General features: G+C 36.7%; 1 protein-coding gene across 6 annotated transcripts in view; it reads left to right on the forward strand.

The window, feature by feature from the left end:
- Window positions 1-21,145, forward strand: part of GREB1L (GREB1 like retinoic acid receptor coactivator) — a 264,390-nt gene that overhangs the window by 119,800 nt on the left and 123,445 nt on the right. For 4 of the 6 annotated variants that reach the window (XM_041754040.1, XM_041754343.1, XM_041754196.1 and 1 more), the window contains 2 exons: window positions 13,591-13,759; window positions 13,969-14,166. In XM_041754040.1, the coding sequence (XP_041609974.1) occupies window positions 13,603-13,759; window positions 13,969-14,166 (355 nt within the window). In that variant the 5' untranslated portion in view covers window positions 13,591-13,602. Of the gene's footprint in view, window positions 1-10,424; window positions 10,504-13,590; window positions 13,760-13,968; window positions 14,167-21,145 lie in introns of those variants that run through there. The other 2 variants (XM_041754267.1, XM_041754118.1) reach the window with 2 other exon arrangements.

Consider the following 21,145-nt stretch of genomic DNA (forward strand, 5'->3'; position numbering starts at 1 on the left):
GTCCTTGTTTGTGCCTTCGTGACCATGCAGACCCTGGCACCTAGTATTGGCTTAACATTTGGGCCTGGAACATCTGGAAAATGATCAGAGAGGGAGTGGAGGAGACAGAAGAGCGTAGAACCGTTGCGTTTTGTTACACCAGGTGCTAGGAGTTAGCAACATCTCCTGTTTGATATGGGAGGCAAATTCTGTGGCCCTGGAGTTAGGCTCCAACAATTGAAGAGGTCAAAGGACAGCTGAGTGGGGTCAGTGAGACACCATGGGGTGTATTTTGTTACTTAGTAAAAGGAGCAGCCTCCTAAAACCTTAAAGGATTCTCTTGAAAATCTGTGTTGTGAAAAGGTTTTATGAGTCTCATGGCAAAAACTCCTGATTTATCTAAGGAATGCTTGCTTTTGTCTAATGGAAGGATAATCCTTACCAAATGTTGGCAACTACTATAAGAGTCAATATAGGTCTGAAAGAATAGTGAGGGTTTGAAGTGTACTTTGCTTTCCAAAATGTTTATCATTTTAATGTTTGTCTCGCAGTGAAGAATTTTGCGTTATTGAATTACCACTCTTTTCTTTCCTCAGAGCCAAAAGTGGGGGGTGGGGGAGAGACTGGTAAGGAGTGAGCCTCCATTAATTTAAAGATTATTCTAACGAGCTTTTGACCCACAAACAGGATATTATAAACCTTTAAAAACACCAAAGATTATTAACTGAAAAGTTACCTTAGAATTTATTTTAATGTATAAAGGGAATAAATGGCACATGAAATACAAACTACAATGTTTCTAGATTATAGAAGTGCTTTTAAAAATGTAGTTGTAAAAAAAAAAAAAATGTAGTTGTATTTCATAGAAGTATCAGTTGATGAATAGCCATAAGCCTGTGTGCTTAGTGTGTTTCTTGTATATTTTATAGTAGGAAGAAGAAAATGTCAGAGTCAAGAATAGAGAATAAGAAAAGCAAGATTATATAATAAAGAATTTTTCTCTTTTCAGGGAAATGGAAAAGGGTGGGGGTGGGGGGATGGGATCTGCATGTTGTGAGAGCTCTCTTTACCAGAGCCCATGACCTCAAGGTACCACTTCCATGATTATGGATACCTTTGAAAGGTGTTGACCACTTGGCACATAAGTAGTAAAAGGAACTGTTAGAGGAATTTGGCAATATTTTAATGTTCTAATTTATTCTATCTATGTACAAATACATAGAGAACATAGACATATATTACTATATATACAGTAAGGGAAAAGAAGATGAAGTGCTGAATAGTATATAACAGGCTTTGTTAAGCATTTTCTTACTAATTCATAAAGTTACAATGTTTGTGAATTACACTTGTATGTGATTTTTTAAATCTTTTTACATAAGATTCATTTTAAAGCAAAATAGACATAAATGTAAGGCTCAGCATGCATGCAGTGTGTTTAATGTCTATTTTCTCAAGGTTAAAGTGCCTTTCAACAACTAATTTAGAAACCTAAGTGTAGTGACTGATAATTGCCTAGAGAAAACCCACAGCTGTTTAAGTAGCATTGAAATTGTGGCAAAACTGACAAATACAATTAGCAATGTTAATACGATAAAAAGATGGAAAGACAGGGGCAGATGACAGAGTGGAAAGATGAAGGTAGCAGGAGTAACCAATCCATATAAGAACACAATGTCCAAAAAAAAAAGAACACAATGTTCACAGTTGCTTTGAATTTCCAGCACTTGTTCCTCTATGCTAAGTCTTTTTACTACTCTCTGAATTACCAGCAAAATGGGTGTTTTGCAAGTTAAAAAATTCAGATAAATTTGCTCAGTCCCTAAGTCACATCTAATTTTGAAAGAACATAGCTGTTTGGTGTTCATAGCTAAGGAAAACAATCAGATTTTGCTGCTTCTAAGGCCCAATTTTATCTGTGGTGCTTTTTAAAAGTCAATTTTACATGTACTTCTATTTTACTGTAATTATTGTGAGTGGGAATTTCTTTACCCCACTTTGTGCCCTTATAATTCTTATTAGTCATCTAAATACATTACAAAAGAGACCAAAGCAAATCCTGTTTCTGGATTCAGGGACCAGTATTACCAAATCAAATCAAAACAAAAACCTGCAGAAGTTTTCAATGTATTACAACTAGTTATTTTATCTGGTTAGTTTCTTTTTTTTTTTTTTTTTTTGGTTAATGTTTCTAGCCCACTTTTCAAACAGCTTCTTGGAGAAACTAAGTGGGGATTGGAAATAAGAGAAATTAGGTGAATGTTCTATGCAAAAGCTTTAGTCATCTGTGCCCTTCCTATTATACTTTCTAAAGTATCCAATGAAATTTGGAAAATTATTGTGGTATCTTTTGAAATTCTATTCTGCATTTGGCAAATTGGTTTTTTGCTTCTGGTGTTTTATGCAGATTTGAGTAACTGCTGTGATAAATTCCCACAAGTTTGTTCTCTGAAACCGTAGAGACTCTGAACTCTGAGTGTGGCAGGCTTGATGGATGCGGTAAACCACACTTTGGAAGCATTTCTGGTTATTTAATGTTTTCTGTTCTGGATTATTGACTCTTCTCCCTGTTGAAAAATTGGTCTCTGGTGACATGGTAGAGGTCACACATTGCCTATTATTGTTTTGCTTCTTTGATCTTACACAGGGATTGCCTCTGGTAATTATACTAGTTCCAGAGAGTCTTGATGAGATGTGTTTATTTTACAGAAGAATTTCTGGTATTTCAAGGAAGAAAGTAGAGATTTCCAGTAGTAACATGTAACTTTTCATTGCAAAGAAAAAATACCATTGTACTTTATCTTTTAATTATGACACTTTTTAATAATTATTATGAAATTATTTGGCATATTACAGTAATTATTTCCATAACAATTTAAGACATATTATATATCTGTAAGTATATTGGTAAAAATGGTAAATTTTAAAATAAAGTTGCTAGGGCTGGGTTTTTATTTCAGTACCTAAAATACTTTGTGGCTTCAGAAACTGTCAAGAGAGATTCATCCAGATTTAAATGTACAGAACATTAAAAGTGGTTGGAAAGTTTGTCTTTTAATCTATTTATATTTTCTATTTCTTTTCAGCAAAGAGGATGAATAAAAATGAAATATCACGCTTTTGTTTTGAATGCATGATTAGTTTTGTGCATTTTTGGAACGTGCTTGGAAAGAGTTAATATCTCTTCAAATTAATTTAATGTATAATTAGATAAGACACACACACAAAAGCTCAATGTATTCATTGTTATTTTTCTTACCCATTCTAGTTTTAAACAAAATATTTCATCTAAGAACTCACAATATAATGAGGGAGTCAATCACTAGACTCAACTGATTATAATCAAGAGCAACAAATGTCAATTTCAAAGAATAAGTGAAATGTAAAAAATGAAAAATGCACAAAAGAGAGAGAAATGTTAATATATGCTTGCTTTTTATATATATATATATATATGCTTGCTTTTTAAGCTTGCTTTTACTTTGGGTTATAGACTGAACTTGCAAGAACCATGTTTGATTTCCGTTATCACGCTCATCAGTGAATTTTGTTTTAAAGATTTTTATTTATCTAATAGAGCATGAGCATGAGCAGGGAGAGGGGGAGGGGCAAAGAGAGAGAAACAGGCTCCCCACTGAGCAGGGAGCCCAACGTGGGGCTGGATCCCAGGACTCTGGGATCTTGACCTGAGCAGAAGGCAGATGCCTGCCTAACTGACTGAGTCACCAGGCACTCCAATGAATATTTTTAATAGAGAAAAGATATCTGAGTGGTATTGCTATATAACAAGTAATTTTCTTTTTTTTTTTCATGTTTCAAGTTTTTATTTAAATTCTAGTTAGTTAACATATAATGTAATATTGGTTTCAGGAGTAGAATTTAGTGATTCATCACTACAAGTAATTTTCTTATACAAAGACTCTGATAACTGTGAGGGACAATAATGATTTGTACCTGTGACTGTAAAATCTCTTAATAAATAAATCATATATAGTACCAAATAGCAGTTTTTGGAATTTTTACGTTGATGGCCATTTGTTCCTAGAAAAATGCCCCAGAATCCATTGTAATGCCTAACACATGCAACGGAAGAAGTACATCTTACTTTTCTCTGTATCTTCAATGTAGCACAATGCTAAAAAACAAAAACAAACAACAACATTTAAAAAAACCTATTACTGCTTTTTTTTTAAAAAAAAAAAAAAGATTTTATTTGCTTTGAGAGAGAGAAAGTGTGCATGTGCACACACACATGAGTAGAGGGAGGGGCAGAGGGAAAGGGAGAAAGAGAATCTCAAGCAGACTCCACCCTAAGTGTGGAGCCCAAAATGGAGCTCGATCCCAGAACCCTGAAATTATGATCTGAGCCGAAATCAAGAGTCGAACACTTAACCAACTGAGGCACCCTGGCACCCCTATTACTACTCTTTTTCACATTTATTCTCTTCCAGATACTTTTCTAAAAATGTTATATATGCATTAAATCTTACGTATTCTCACAAAAATCTATGATATTGGTTGTATTACCTCATTTTACAGTTGAGAGACTTAGTGACTTGCCCAATATCATACGGGTAGTGGTTGTAGGATTTGAATTAAAGTCATCTGACTCTACAGCCTAGTTGTTTACCCACTTCGATTTTAGGATTTCAATAAATGCTGCCTGGCTGGGTAGATGACTATTAAAGTTTGGAGAGTAAGACAACATATACAGAGTAAAAGGTAACAGAAAACAGACAAGTTACACAAAGTTGTCCTTTTTTAAAAAAATACTATGTCTGGCACACAGCCTTAAAAACAGAAACCTCAAACCAAAGCCAACTATACACACATACCACAAACAAAATATATCATCTCCATGCTCAACGTTGCTTCCTGACATTTCAACGTCAGATAACATGTCATAATGGGGAAACAGACATGGACTTTTTCATCTGAACTTGAATCCTAGTTTCAAATTCGTAAACCAGATAATCCTGGCTTGTTGCAGAAACTAAATCAGTTACTCTGTCTACCTGTCTATTTTGAGTTTGCTTATTCCTTTACTTGTTCCTCCATCCTATAAATGGAAGGTAGCTCTAAGGATTTGACTATATTTAATATGCCCATTGAAATACTTCCTCTATAGTCTGTGTGCTTCTGGTGTAGTGTGTGTGCTTCTTACTTTCTCATGTGGGGAGGCTCCTGGTGTCTCTTTGCTTCACTATCAGTGAAGTTAAGCTTGAGCAGTGGGTTCAGGAGGTGTCAGCTTAATCCCTCTGTTATAAAGTTCTCCCATTTATTATCATTGCCTAAATGAATTTTGCATTAAGGGTTGCAAAGTGGTCATTTTATTATTCTGTCATTCTTTTCACATTTCTTAGCTGATATTCTTCATTAAAAATATTAAAACTCTGAATAACCAGGACTATTTGGTTACTGGAAGTGCTGGAAAAGCAAAATAAAGATTTCCTCTTTCCTTTTCCTTTTAGCAGCATTCAGGAGGATGCTTTGTCTTTTGTTTTTTTGTTTGTTTTTTTTCCAAGAGGAGCTTTTTCTCCTTCAGTAGCAAAATTAATTTGTGATTTTTTATATTTTAAATATGCTTCACTGCATTGCATTTTTTCTCTTTTATGTTCAATTTCTCTATTCTTTGGCCTGTGGGAATACTTCATATTGAGTCATGTCTTTTGACCTGATCCATTACCCCTTGATAGCTTCTTTGCTCTCTGCTCAAGACTACTCTCATGTATTTCCTGCCCCAGACCTGGAATTGGCCATAATTTCAAGGAGCTTTGATTCTTTTCAGTGGAGAATGGTAGTAAAAATCACTATCAGGGTACTAGGAAGTGCTTATTGTTATTGAATTGTCATTACCTCTCAGACTTTTCAGTAGACAGTGCTTGGAAATACAAAATCTGAAATATTTTTTATACTTTAAAAATGTATATCCCCGTTTATCTTCTCCATAGCCAATCTTGCTGTTAAAACTAGACTAACCCTGAGGTAGCATCTTATATTTTCTCTTAGCATGTACACAATATTTTTTAAATCAGTATTATTCTCACTCTTTCTTGTCATGAACTGTAGTTATCTTTCTTTTCCCTATATATTTTAACATTAATGTTTATCCTCTCCAGATGGTTGATGTTAAAAGTCAACTTTTAGTGATGCCTGGGTGACTCAATAGGTTGGGTGTCTGATTCTTGATTTTGGCTCAGGTCATGATCTCAGGGTTGTGAGATCAAGCCCCATGTCAGGCTCCGTGCTGGGCATAGAGCCTGCTTGGGATTCTCTTTCTCCTCCTTCTGCCCCCTTTCCCCACTCCCTCTCTAAATAAATACATAAATAAAAGTCAACTTTTATAAATAGCCCAAGTTCAGTACCTTGAAAATATTTATCCTTGGTCAAAAGAGGAACTTGGGGCGCCTGGGTGGCTCAGTGGTTGAGTGTCTGCCTTTGGCCCAGGTCATGATTCTGAGGTCCTGGGATCGAGTCCCTTATCGGGCTCCCCACAGAGAGCTTGCTTCTCCCTCTGCCTATGTCTCTGCCTCTCACTCTGTGTCTCTCATGAATAAATAAATAAAATCTTTAAAAAAAAAAAAAAGGAACTTGTTGAGTGAGATAGTTGGGCCAATGCAAGTATATCCTAACTGGGGGGGAATAGCTTAGAGTAATTATGGTAGACGGTAGTAGTGGAAACTCCAAATCTTTATGAGAGGTTCTCAGTCTAAGCACTGGAATGAATTATATTCTCCCTGGAATCTTGAAGCACCAGGAAAGGGTGGAGGGGTGTTCACTTTGGAAAACCAGTTGTTAAGTAATATGCCTCTGTTGTAAACTACTTATTCAAAAATTTTTTTTAATTTTTTTTTTTATTTATTTATGATAGTCACAGAGAGAGAGAGAGAGAGAGGCAGAGACACAGGCAGAGGGAGAAGCAGGCTCCATGCACCGGGAGCCCGACGTGGGATTCAATCCCGGGTCTCCAGGATCGCGCCCTGGGCCAAAGGCAGGCGCCAAACCGCTGCGCCACCCAGGGATCCCCCCAAAATTTTTTTAATTTAAAAAAATAAACTACTAAAAAAATAAAATAAAAAAATAAACTACTTGTTCAAGGATAGTCATAGAGTTGGGATTAGTTTGCTTGCTATATGATATTTTCCTTTCCTTTATTATATTATGCTATAATACTGTTTATTACTTTAAAAAAATTGGAAAATAGGAAAAAAGAGATAGTTTATTTTTTAGGAAGGCTGTATGCCTAATGAGGGGCTCAAACTCAAGACCCCAAGATCAAGAGTAACATGCTCTACCAACTGAGCCAGTCAGATGCCCCCCCAAAAAAAGATAGTTTAAAAACAACGCAACACAAAAGATAATTTAAAAACAATAGATAAACATTATTAACACATCGTATGTACTTCACAGCTTTTTTTCTGCTTGTAACAATGTTATCTTTACAAGAAAAATTGTGTTTATAAAATTTCCAGTAAATTTGTATCATATTGTTAGCATTCTTTTACTTCTACATATTTATTTATTTTTAAAGACTTAATTTATTCATGAGAGACACAGAGAGAAAGACAGAGACATAGGCAGAGGGAGAAGCAGGCTCCCTGCAGGGAACCTGATGCAGCACTTGATCCCAGGACCCCCGGATCACGACCTGAGCCAAAGGCAGACAATCAACCACTGAGCCACCCAGGTGCCACTATCTACTTCTATCTATTTAGATTAAGTGGCCTCCTACAGATAGAAGAGGGAAATAGAAATTAAATTGTGTTACTTTTTAAAGTAATAGATTGGGCCATATGCCAAATCTAGTACTTCTTTTTAAACTCATATAAGAAGAAAATCAAGGAATATACACTCTCAAGTTCATACTTTCTTTTTATCATTTGAGTTTTAGGAAACTTTCTCTTGTCCCTAAATGGAAATAATAACTTTTTCAGACAGGAGGAAATATTGAAGGAAACTAAGTTATATAAATATTCCTAAAATTTTAGGGAATTGATAAGAATGTTTTTGATTTCTAGATTTGCCACATAATAAAGAAACATGACCAAGTCTTCCAAAGTTGGAAGCAATGGGGAGAAAAAAGGTGTGGACAAGAGAATTATCAAAATCAGGGGACATGTTGCCCATCCGTTAGGTGCTTTGTAATCTAAGGGTGGGCCCATGCTTTCTCCCCTAGATGTGTGTATTTAGTTATTCTTTGTTAAATAATTTACCCTTTTTTTATATTTCCCTTTCATCTAATATAGTGAGGTTTGGGGTCTTTTTATTGAGAGGAGGGGTGGTTTCATTTTGTTTTGACTTTTTTTTTTTAAGATTTTATTTATTTGTTCATGAGAGACACAGACATAGGCAAAGGGAGAAGCAGGCTCCCTGTGGAAAGCCCAATGTGGGACTTGATCCCAGACCCTGGGATCACACCCTGAGCCTAAGCAGGCAGATGTTCAACTGCTGAGCTGCCCAGGCATCCCTTGTTTCAACTTTTTAAAACTGTTGCTTTGCTTTGTGCCTATTAACCCCGTATCTTAACCCTTCTTTCAGCTTTGTCTTGCAACCATGACATATACAGACAAGGACAAATCAGCAAACAAACAAAAATCTTCCTTGGATTGTTTTGGTTTCATTTCCTTTTGTTTTGTTTTGTTTGGCTTAGCAATTTAGTAATATTTTATAAGGTATCCATTTATCTGATTAGGTTATTATTGTAGGTGTTTAAACAGATAAGTGGTCTCGGTGACAAAGATAGCCTAAGAGAGCTGTTGCTGTAGCTAAACTGGTTAGATCCTACTCCTGTCTTTGCCATCTCCTTTTTGTTTCACCTTGTTTCACAGAAGTTAAGTTCCTTAACTTCTCTAGACCTCAGTTCTCTTACAAATGGAGGCAATAGAGTACTTACCTGGCAGTTAGCAAGCTCTCCATGTTACTAGTATTGTAATTGTCCAAAGAAGAACATTTCCTTTCACGTTTCTTGGCAATGACAAGGGCCACCACCACCACCACCAGTAAAAGTAATAATGATAGCAGCAACTGGTGTCATATCACCTACCTGTTAGATGCCTACCATTGTGATATGTGCTTCATATATAACTTATTAAAGTTAACGTTTGAAAAATAAGAATATTCTGAAATCATATGTAATGCTTTAATCGTAAAAAGTCTTTGGGGAATAACTTCAGGAAAACTTTCTTCCTCTGTCCTGTGTACTTTGTAACTACTATAAGAGTGATTACTGTATTAGTAATACATTAGTAACTACTAACCATGAAACATTTGACAAAAGGGAAATTAAAACATTACAGGATCAAGAAGTAGTCTCCCTCAAATTGTGTTGCTCCTTTTTTTCCTTTTTCCACAATAACAAAAAAGGAGAATTGGGGAGAAGCCATGGAACCATTAGCAGGTACCTATTTCCCAGGCTACTCTTTTTCTTACTTCTCCAGTCCCTATTCCTTTTTTTTTTTTTTTTTTTTTTTTTTTTTTTTTTTTTTAATTTTTATTTATTTATGATAGTCACAGAGAGAGAGAGAGAGAGGCAGAGACACAGGCGGAGGGAGAAGCAGGCTCCATGCACCGGGAGCCCGATGTGGGATTCGATCCCGGGTCTCCAGGATCGCGCCCTGGGCCAAAGACAGGCGCCAAACCGCTGCGCCACCCAGGGATCCCATCCAGTCCCTATTCCTAAAGCCACCAGGTGATGGAAGTTGCCTGTTCTACTCCAGCCTTTTTATCTTTCTGTAGAAATGAGACTAGGCTAGAGCAGAAAGGCCCTAAACCACAACTGTGTGGTGGTTTGTACTTGATCCCATTTGCATTTTGGGCGGTTAATTAGCAATGCATGGGGGAGGTTAAGCATCCGACTCTTGATTTTGGCTCAGATCATGAACTCAGGGTAGTGAGATGGAGCCCCATGTCAGGCTCCACACTGCTGAATGTAGAGCCTGCTTAAGGTTCTCTCCTATTACCCCTCCCCTCCTCTCTCTCTCTCTCTCTCTCTCTCTCTCTCTCTCTCAAAGAATTAGTGGTGCAGAAGGAGCCCATATTGTGAACCATCTCTTTCTTAGAGTTTGCTTTAATGTCACAAGAATGTCTGTTAGTATCTCAGAGGTCTGTAGTCCTTAATGTAAGCCAGATACATAAAGTATGCATGTATATGTAGAAATTGCAAGTTTGCTTTCTTGTTGTATTTCATTCAACAACTGATTCTGAAAATTCTGAAAAGTAGTTCTCTGTTTTCTGACCTAAAGTTAGATTTATTCACACTGACTTTCAGTGGGATGTTACGCCATCTCAGGCTCTGGGGGTCTTTCAGATTCAGAGGAAAGGAAGGCTGGTAGTCTAGGTGGATAATGCCAACAGTTTCAGTGACGCTAAATATTATAGCATACGATATTAAGAATACATTGCACTAAAAAGGCTTCTTCCTTGAACTCTACCTTTCTTTTTGGTAGCATTGAACTGGAAATTAGATAGCATTGAACTTGACTAATAAAGGGAAGAACTCCATACTCAGCACTAAAGAAGTCTGAGGTCAGTTTTATAATTCTTCACATGATAATTATATTCTATGATGGTGAAATTTGATCACTCCGTTTTATGTTGATGTAATATTTTTATTCATCACAATATTTATTTGCCCTATACATATTTACATATACATATTTATTATATTGCTCCTTAAGCTATAAATCAGATTGAGATTATGTAGTCCTCTATGTACAACTGGACAGTTCTTTATTAAACTTTATTAAACTAAAAAGATCTCTTAGAGAATATGATTTTCAATGATAAAAGGAAGATAACTTGTTGAGGAGGTGATAGTTAAGAAGAGGCAAGATTTCCAGGCATTTGGTGCTCTGGAGAAAGGCTAAAGTTCCACCTTTGACATTATTCCATTGTTTTCCACGGTTAAGAAATCCCATGTTTGACTACACTGGTAGTTTTTTCCCTTCTGCAAAGAAGAAAGGTGAAATGACTATTGAATTTTGACTTAGATGCATACACTGGTGATAAAGCATATTTCTCCTGCAACCGCACCCTGTTTGATCACATGTGGGTCTGTTGAAAAATAAATTGCTTTTGAGCTTTAGGATATTTAAATTGTTTATAGTTGTACTAATGAGGAGTCTTAGAAGCTTGGTATTGCAGGAAAACTTTATTTGACAGACCTGTTGATTTTTCTTGCACTTAAAATTTTGAGTACTGTGCATATACTTCTGGCTATGTATTTTTTATAAGAAAGACATCCTAGAAATTGAAATAAACCTAGTGATTGGGATCCCTGGGTGGCGCAGCGGTTTGGCGCCTGCCTTTGGCCCAGGGTGCGATCCTGAAGACCCGGGATCGAATCCCACGTCGGGCTCCTGTTGCATGGAGCCTGCTTCTCCCTCTGCCTGTGTCTCTGCCTCTGTGTGTGTGTGTGTGTGTGTGACTATCATAAATAAAAAAAAGTAAAAATTAAAAAAATTCATAAAAAAATAACATTTCCTATCTGACGCACTTTCAGTAACAATCTACATTTTTTAAAATAAATAAATAAATAAATAAACCTAGTGATTTATTTCTTCTAGTTTTATTGAGATAAAATTGATGTACTGTATAAGTTTTAGGTATACAATATGATGATTTTATATAGGAATATGCTGCAAAATGCTTACTACTGTAATTTCAATTAATAGCCATCACCTCATATAGTTACAAAATTTCTTTTCCTTTTAAAGAGGAACCTACTAATTTAAATCCATGGTGTTTAGTTTCATATTAACTATTTTGAGAAAGGTTTGCCAAAATATAATTCCACCTTTTCCTCCAAATCATAAGAATCTCTAACAAAGCTTTGATAAACTCAGGTCCTCTGATGGAAATCTCGGAATACTACTCACTGCTACCAGGAATCATGTAAACAGCCTTCTTAGCTATACAGAGTCAGCTGAGAGCACCACCAAAAGCTCCTTTGGAGCTCATGCATATGTCTGAGAAACATGACAGTAACTTTGTAGTAGGCATCACCTATACTCTGCTGAGTCATCACCATTAGACCTTGGCTTCCTTTACCTGCTGAGCCCAGATGCATGCTCAGGGTCCTTCTCAATCAGTCCTTTAGGGACTTCCTCCAGAGAGTCAAAGTTAGGGTTCCAGATGAAATTTAAATCTGTCCCTCTTCTTGTTAGGGTAAGTGGGACTAAGATATACTCCAATTGCCTTTCTTTTCTTGTTTTAATTTTTTTAAAGTTTTATTTATTTAAGTAATCTCTACACCCAACAGGGGGCTTAAACTCACAACCCTGAGATCAAGAGTCACGCTCTCTTTTGACTGAGCCAGCCAGGTGCCTGTCAAATTGCCTTTCTTGAAATAAGATTTATCCAAGTTGAGCTTGTGCTCTAGGAGTGCAGGATTTATCATCATACAGCTAGAATTCTGGTTCTGAACTTTACCAGCTGGATGATAGTGGGCAAGTCACTTGGCTTCTCTAAGCAATAGTTTTTCATCTAGGAAATGAGAAGAGGGGGATTCCTGGAATGGCTCAGTAGTTTAGTGCCTGCCTTTGGCGCAGGACATGGTCCTAGGAACCTGGGGTCGAGTCCCACGTTGGGCTTCCTGCATGGAGCCTGCTTCTCTCTCTCTCTCTCTCTCTCTCATATGAGTAAATAATAAAATCTTTTAAAAAAAGAAAAAAAGAAAATGAAAAGAGGTCCTACCTACATAAGAATACTAAAGATTAAATAAAATAATTTTTACAAAGTGTTTAGTGTACTGTTTAGCTCAATATCTCAAACTTTTCATCCCAGAATCCCTTTATACTCTTAAAAATTATTGAGTTTTGCTTATGTGGATTATATCTATTAGAAATTAAGACTAAGACATTTTTAAAATATATATTAACTTCAAATTTTAAAATAATAAGCCCATTATATATCAGCATGAATAACATATCTTGTGAAAAAGAACTGTATTTTCCAAAAAAAGTTAGAAGCATAATCTATCTGTTTCCACATTCAACCTGTTGCAGTTTCATACATCATACAACCTCTAGAAAATTCTGAACACATATGAGAGATTGAGAGTCAAAACGACAAATACTATACTAGTAGTAAGTTTGAAAGGAGTTTTGATCTCATGGATCCCAGAACAGGCCTTGGTGACCTCAGACCACACTTTGAGATTTTTTTTTCCCCAGAGAAGCATCTCCCCTCACTGTGCCAGGGTAAGAAGATCTTACTGGAAAGAGAAGTAACTAGATATTTACTCTAAAAGCACTGATAGATTTGGTATAGGGTTTGGTAGCCCACTAGTTTTAAGGAGGAGGTGTGGCCCCATCGTCTCCATATTCAGCTTCACAATTGACAGGTCAATCTTGATTTACTGGTTGGAGAACCGTAAGGCATTTACTACTGTTTGATTCTAAGATATAAGATCCTCTACAGGGTCTTTTTGAAATGGGTTTGGATTATAAAGACAAGAAGCAAAAGTGATGTAACAGATAACCAACACAAATTGTCTTAAGAAATATAGGTAAAGTTCATGTATGAATCTTAATGATATATGGGCTTACTTTGCAGACATAGAGTCCTCTAATTGTATCAATTTTTTCCCTTTCTTCCTCTTTCTTTGGGGAGGTGGTGTAGACCATGGGGAATTCATATGCTGGGCAACTGAAATCTGCTCAATTTGAGGAAGCTCTCCACAACTCTATAGAAGCCTCTCTCAGATGTAGTAGTGTGGTACCACGGCCAATTTTTTCCCAGCTGTACTTGGACCCTGACCAGCATCCTTTCTCATCTGCAGGTAAGTTTTCCAATCCCATACATTTCTAGACTCCTTTTAAAAGAAATGGAAATTCCAAGTCTGGGAACCTCTGAAGTAAATTGATTGAATGTTAGACGTTGCTAGTCTCCCTGTCCTCTGATATCTTTCAGAACTATGAATTTTTCTTTTGGTTATTTTTCTATAAGCATCTTTTTATTAAATTAGCTGTGATTTATTTGCTCACCCAGATGTAAAACCCAAAGTGGAGGATCTGGATAAGGATTTGGTACACCGCTATACTCAAAATGGAAGCCTGGATTTTTCTAACAATCTAACAGTTAATGAAATGGAAGATGATGAAGATGATGAAGAAATGTCTGATTCAAATAGCCCACCAATTCCCTATTCACAAAAACCTGCCCCAGAAGGGTCTTGCACTACAGATGGTGGGTTTCTTTCTCTTTTTTTTTTTCCCCAATCCCTCTTTATTTGGCTAGTTTCCAAAATAGCATGTGGTGCTCAAGGCTGGAAACCAGTAATTACAGAAAGGAATGAGGAATGATTATGCTCTCACTGACATTATCTCCTGTGACTTCACAGCAGGTGTCTATAAGAAAGGTATTATCATTCTATCTTCTAGATGAAGAAAGGGAGATTCACAGTAATTGAATGACTTCTCTGAGATGATATGTAGCAAAAGCAAGCCTAGACTCAGATCAGGGCTTTTCCTTCAAGAACGCTACTATTTTAGGAACTTTCTAAGTGTCCTGTCTTCCTACTTCTTTCTGTTCTATCCTCAAAAACAATAATGGATAATCAGATGTTTTATATTTACCCTTTCCATTTATTTTGAACAATCATGCAGTATAGTTTATTTGTAGAAGTTAAAATTGTGCATTTTTAAAAGATTTTATTTATTTATTAATGAGAGAGAGAGAGAGAGAGAGAGAGGCGCAGAGATACAGGCAGGGGGGAAAGCAGGCTCCATGTAGGGAGCCTGACGTGAGATGGGATCTGGGGTCTCCAGGATCACACCCTGGGCTGAAGGCGGCGCTAAACCACTGAACCACCTGGGCTGCCCTGTACCTTTTATTTAATTGCTCAATCAAGCTATACTTAATAGTTAATAACTAGACATTGAAATTGTGCTTGAAATGTTGTTGTGTTGTCATTGAGAATCCTGTTGTATGTAAGAATTAAACAGAATCAGAGTAAAAGCTTTAGGGGATAGTTTTGAAATATCAAATTTTACACTAAAAATGGGGGAGGGGCCCCCTTGTTTTCCCTGTGCTCTAAATATGTTTTTTAGTTTCCCTTTTCAGGTGCTATCAGTGGTATTACTAACAATCAGGTATGGAAAGCTGTTCAGTGCACACCAAGATGCAAACCCAGCGATCTAACAGATAGCAACTACTTCTTGACATTTAAAACATGAGAACATTACTTGTACCTTGTAGGGATTATGTAAAGTGTAAGGGATGAAGGATAAGACTTGGAGGTGCAATTTTCCTTGGGGGTGGGGGTAACTCAATCCCACCCAGGCATAAATTCACATTCCAAGACAACCCAAAAACACTAGTCCTACATGTAGATTCCTATATCAGCTACTTTGGTTTCTTAGAATTAATTACGTGTCCATATTTTTCTCCTTTTAATTTGCCTGTAGGTGGCCATTAAAAACAAAAAGCATACTTTATAGTTTGATAGTTTAAAGTTTGTCCACAGCTGTTTTAATTTGGCTCTTTCTAGGATGGTTCTAAGAGCCCTCTCATTCCAAGACAGAACACTCTGAAAATTTTTTTATAGAAATGACTGTGAATTAGGGCAATATAATGCCTGACTTGTTTTAGCATACTACCTTCCTTTCATGGGAAATCCTCTATTTACCTAAGACTTGAAGAAAGGTAAAGCTATTTTTAGAGGCAATTTAGATAAGCAGATACTTAATACCTGATGGGCTTCTGGGGGTTACCATTCAGATGTAAATTTTGGTTGCTAATTTCTTATGTAAATTATTGGAATAGTGTAGGTTCCCACCCTGCTGGGAGGCAGTTGATTGTCTAAAGAGGTGAAGGGCAACCAAATCGGAGGCCTCCAAATACAGCTTTGATGACTTTAGTTTGTGTTTACAGCTGTTTCAGTAAACTTTCCCCTCCCCCCGCTTAGATTACTCTGCAGCCTTCAAGTGGGGGATAATTGGAGAATGCAAATCTGGTTCTGTGAAGTGAAAACGTTGGCTATTTTCTTAAGGAAATGCAGATGAAGTTTACAAAGAAGGGCCCTCTACCATTATTCCTCTTCTTAATTAAAATAATTTGCTCCAAAGGTCTTGGGGTGAAGGCAGCATTTCAGTATTGCTTTCAGAAAACAAAGCTACTTAGGGGCAAGTTTGTCAAATAAATTGTTATTTGTGTGCCCACATCGATAACTTATCTTTCTTCCTTTGCGTAAATAGGCTTAGATCCTTAGGGCGCTCTTCTCCAGGTCTTCCAGGAGCCTCTACAAGAAACATTCTGCCTTTCTTTCAGGATTAGTTCAGATGTGATTCAAAATTACCCTACAGGGGAGTAATAAGGTTTCTTTTCATTTTGTTTGCTGTTTTATTTTTTTATTTTTATTTTTTTATAATAATTTTTTTAATTTTTATTTATTTATGATAGTCACAGAGAGAGAGAGAGAGAGGCAGAGACACAGGCGGAGGGAGAAGCAGGCTCCATGCACCGGGAGCCTGATGTGGGATTCAATCCCGGGTCTCCAGGATCGCGCCCTGGGCCAAAGGCAGGCGCCAAACCGCTGCTCCACCCAGGGATCCCCTTGTTTGCTGTTTTAATTGAGATTGAATAATTGCTCTTTATTATATTAATAATCTGACATATTTCTAGAGACTAGAACTACCTACTATACCAGATACTTGGATCCTACAGACCTTCAAATATAATCACATTTCATAGATTCTTTAGCTACCCGCTCTTCTTTACAGACACACAGCTTATTTTCAATCTTAAAAAAAAAAACCTAAATATTGCTCTTTACACAATGTTTTTTCTTAATTGGGGATCCCTGATAATGTATTTTGTAAATTATTAGCTGATCTGAATCCCAAGAACGAGGGTTTAGAGGAAACAATGAAAAGATATCACGGTAAAAGGTCAGACCCTTGCCAGGTGACTGTATTCTCAGAATAATTACAAACTAAACAGGAACTTTTTCTTGATTTTGCAACCATTTCTGGCCATTTCTTCCTGACCCTGTTGCTGGACTTAGCCTTGCCTTCTCTTTCACTTTTATTTTCTTTCCTCTTAAATTGAATTGGCTGAGTGGCTTGTGTTGGCGAGGAACATGAGGAAAAGAAGATAAAATAGGACATTGTAAAAATAGACTTTAATTTTTAGAAACAATTTTAGATTTAAAGAAAAGTTGAGAAAATACTATAGAGTATCTGTATATCCCTGCAGTTCCTCCTATGGTTGACATCTTACATTATTACTAATTTTCTAAAGATTTTATTTATTTATTTACTTGGCGGTGGGGAGGAGAGGAGGATGAGAGAGAAGCAGATTCCCTACTCTGCAGGGAGCCTGACAAGGGGCCAATCCCAAGACTCTGGGATCATGACCTGAGTCAAAAGCAGGCACCTAACATACTGAGTCACCCAGACGCCCCATTATTAATTTTTAATAATAATTAAAGTTCATAGTTTATTTGGGTTCTTAATTTTTCCCTAATATCCTTTTTCTGTTCCAGAATCCTACCAGGATACTAAATTAGTCATCATATCTCCTTAGGCTCCTCTGGGCTGTGACAGTTTCTCAGATTTTCCTTTTTTCTGGTGACCCTGACAGTTTTAGGAATTATTGGTAAGGTATATTGTAGGTGACCCTCTACTGAAATTTGTCTGATGTTTTTCTCCTGGTTAAACTTGGGTTATGGATTTGAGAAAGGGAGATCACAATGTGTCATTTTCATCATATTGTGTTAAGGGTACATGCTATCAACATGATTTATGACTGTTGTTGACCTAGATCACCTGGCTGAGGTAGTGTTATCTCCATTCTTTCCCCCACTTTCCATTCTGTGGAAGAAAGTCACTAAGCTCAGCTTATACTTAAGGAATAGGGAATTATGCTCCACCTTCTTGAGGGGAGAGTATCTACATAAATTATTTGAAATTCTGCATGGAAATTAGTCTCTTTCCCCCACCCCATTTATTAATTTATTCAGTCATTTATATCATTATGCACTCATGGATATCTATTTATTTATTAGATATTTATTTTATATTGAGTTCTAATACAATCCTATTTTGTTCCTCAGATTGTTCCAGTTTTGGATATTGGAAGTACCGTCAGTTGGTTCTTGTCCCCCTTTTACATATTCTCATCATTGTGGCTTTTTTTAAAGCATAAAATAGGACATTTTCTCTTTTCATTGTCATAAGTACCCCTTAAACATTTTTTTAGGAGAAGGAGAGTAGAAAACAAGCTTCTCCTAGAATCCAGTCATTGTTTAATAATTATTACTTTCGACCTCTAGATGTCCTCATATCTTAAGTGGGAAAACCCTGAAAGGCTGTAGTACTGAAAACTATTTGTACTTCTTAATTTGAGCAGACTGTGTAGTTCTCTTTTTCCACAGAAATCACCTGAAATCACCTTTTTTTTTTCTGTAGAAAATCCTACTTTCTTCAGGTGTTCCCCACACTATGTCTTCTTGACTCTATCTCTGTTAAGCCCAGAACCAAAATTCTGCTTCCCCCGTGGTCTCCCTTTGCTGCAATGTATTGCTTTTAGAAATCTTATCCAAAAAAAAAAAACCATGAATTTTAAGGATTCATCAGCAAGTATGAGGTAGGTGGTGCCGATAGACCATGGCTATGAGGCAGGGACTGGTGTGGAAAGTGCTTCCCTAGGATTCACCCTGAAAAGTTAGAAAGTGGAACTCAAGGGGATAAAAAAAAAGGCAAGGAAGAAACAATAGAAGAATGTTCTACATCAGACCGAGGGAAGGTGAAGTATTATATGATTCAAAGGGATGTTAATGAGTGTAAAGGAATGTCATTTTGGAGTCAAGAGACTTGGGTTTTAGTTCCACGTCTTCCGGTTACTGAGGATTTGAACTTACAGTAATATATATTCTCTTGAACTCCTTAGGGTTTTTTTTTTTTAAAGATTTATTTATGTATTCATGAGAGAGACACAGAGAGAGGCAGAGACACAGGCAGAGGGAGAAGCAGGCTCCATGCAGGGAGCCGATGTGCCCCCCAGGATCCCTTGTTTTGTGCTGTTTTAATTGAGATTGAATAATTGCTCTTTATTATATTAATAATCTGACATATTTCTAGAGACTAGAACTACCTACTATACCAGATACTTGGATCCTACAGACCTTCAAATATAATCACATTTCATAGATTCTTTAGCTACCCGCTCTTCTTTACAGACACACAGCTTATTTTCAATCTTAAAAAAAAAAACCTAAATATTGCTCTTTACACAATGTTTTTTCTTAATTGGGGATCCCTGATAATGTATTTTGTAAATTATTAGCTGATCTGAATCCCAAGAACGAGGGTTTAGAGGAAACAATGAAAAGATATCACGGTAAAAGGTCAGACCCTTGCCAGGTGACTGTATTCTCAGAATAATTACAAACTAAACAGGAACTTTTTCTTGATTTTGCAACCATTTCTGGCCATTTCTTCCTGACCCTGTTGCTGGACTTAGCCTTGCCTTCTCTTTCACTTTTATTTTCTTTCCTCTTAAATTGAATTGGCTGAGTGGCTTGTGTTGGCGAGGAACATGAGGAAAAGAAGATAAAATAGGACATTGTAAAAATAGACTTTAATTTTTAGAAACAATTTTAGATTTAAAGAAAAGTTGAGAAAATACTATAGAGTATCTGTATATCCCTGCAGTTCCTCCTATGGTTGACATCTTACATTATTACTAATTTTCTAAAGATTTTATTTATTTATTTACTTGGCGGTGGGGAGGAGAGGAGGATGAGAGAGAAGCAGATTCCCTACTCTGCAGGGAGCCTGACAAGGGGCCAATCCCAAGACTCTGGGATCATGACCTGAGTCAAAAGCAGGCACCTAACATACTGAGTCACCCAGACGCCCCATTATTAATTTTTAATAATAATTAAAGTTCATAGTTTATTTGGGTTCTTAATTTTTCCCTAATATCCTTTTTCTGTTCCAGAATCCTACCAGGATACTAAATTAGTCATCATATCTCCTTAGGCTCCTCTGGGCTGTGACAGTTTCTCAGATTTTCCTTTTTTCTGGTGACCCTGACAGTTTTAGGAATTATTGGTAAGGTATATTGTAGGTGACCCTCTACTGAAATTTGTCTGATGTTTTTCTCCTGGTTAAACTTGGGTTATGGATTTGAGAAAGGGAGATCACAATGTGTCATTTTCATCATATTGTGTTAAGGGTACATGCTATCAACATGATTTATGACTGTTGTTGACCTAGATCACCTGGCTGAGGTAGTGTTATCTCCATTCTTTCCCCCACTTTCCATTCTGTGGAAGAAAGTCACTAAGCTCAGCTTATACTTAAGGAATAGGGAATTATGCTCCACCTTCTTGAGGGGAGAGTATCTACATAAATTATTTGAAATTCTGCATGGAAATTAGTCTCTTTCCCCCACCCCATTTATTAATTTATTCAGTCATTTATATCATTATGCACTCATGGATATCTATTTATTTATTAGATATTTATTTTATATTGAGTTCTAATACAATCCTATTTTGTTCCTCAGATTGTTCCAGTTTTGGATATTGGAAGTACCGTCAGTTGGTTCTTGTCCCCCTTTTACATATTCTCATCATTGTGGCTTTTTTTAAAGCATAAAATAGGACATTTTCTCTTTTCATTGTCATAAGTACCCCTTAAACATTTTTTTAGGAGAAGGAGAGTAGAAAACAAGCTTCTCCTAGAATCCAGTCATTGTTTAATAATTATTACTTTCGACCTCTAGATGTCCTCATATCTTAAGTGGGAAAACCCTGAAAGGCTGTAGTACTGAAAACTATTTGTACTTCTTAATTTGAGCAGACTGTGTAGTTCTCTTTTTCCACAGAAATCACCTGAAATCACCTTTTTTTTTTCTGTAGAAAATCCTACTTTCTTCAGGTGTTCCCCACACTATGTCTTCTTGACTCTATCTCTGTTAAGCCCAGAACCAAAATTCTGCTTCCCCCGTGGTCTCCCTTTGCTGCAATGTATTGCTTTTAGAAATCTTATCCAAAAAAAAAAAACCATGAATTTTAAGGATTCATCAGCAAGTATGAGGTAGGTGGTGCCGATAGACCATGGCTATGAGGCAGGGACTGGTGTGGAAAGTGCTTCCCTAGGATTCACCCTGAAAAGTTAGAAAGTGGAACTCAAGGGGATAAAAAAAAAGGCAAGGA

The sequence above is a fragment of the Vulpes lagopus genome, chromosome 1 (genome assembly GCF_018345385.1).
Source record: "Vulpes lagopus strain Blue_001 chromosome 1, ASM1834538v1, whole genome shotgun sequence".
Lineage (NCBI taxonomy): Eukaryota > Metazoa > Chordata > Mammalia > Carnivora > Canidae > Vulpes > Vulpes lagopus.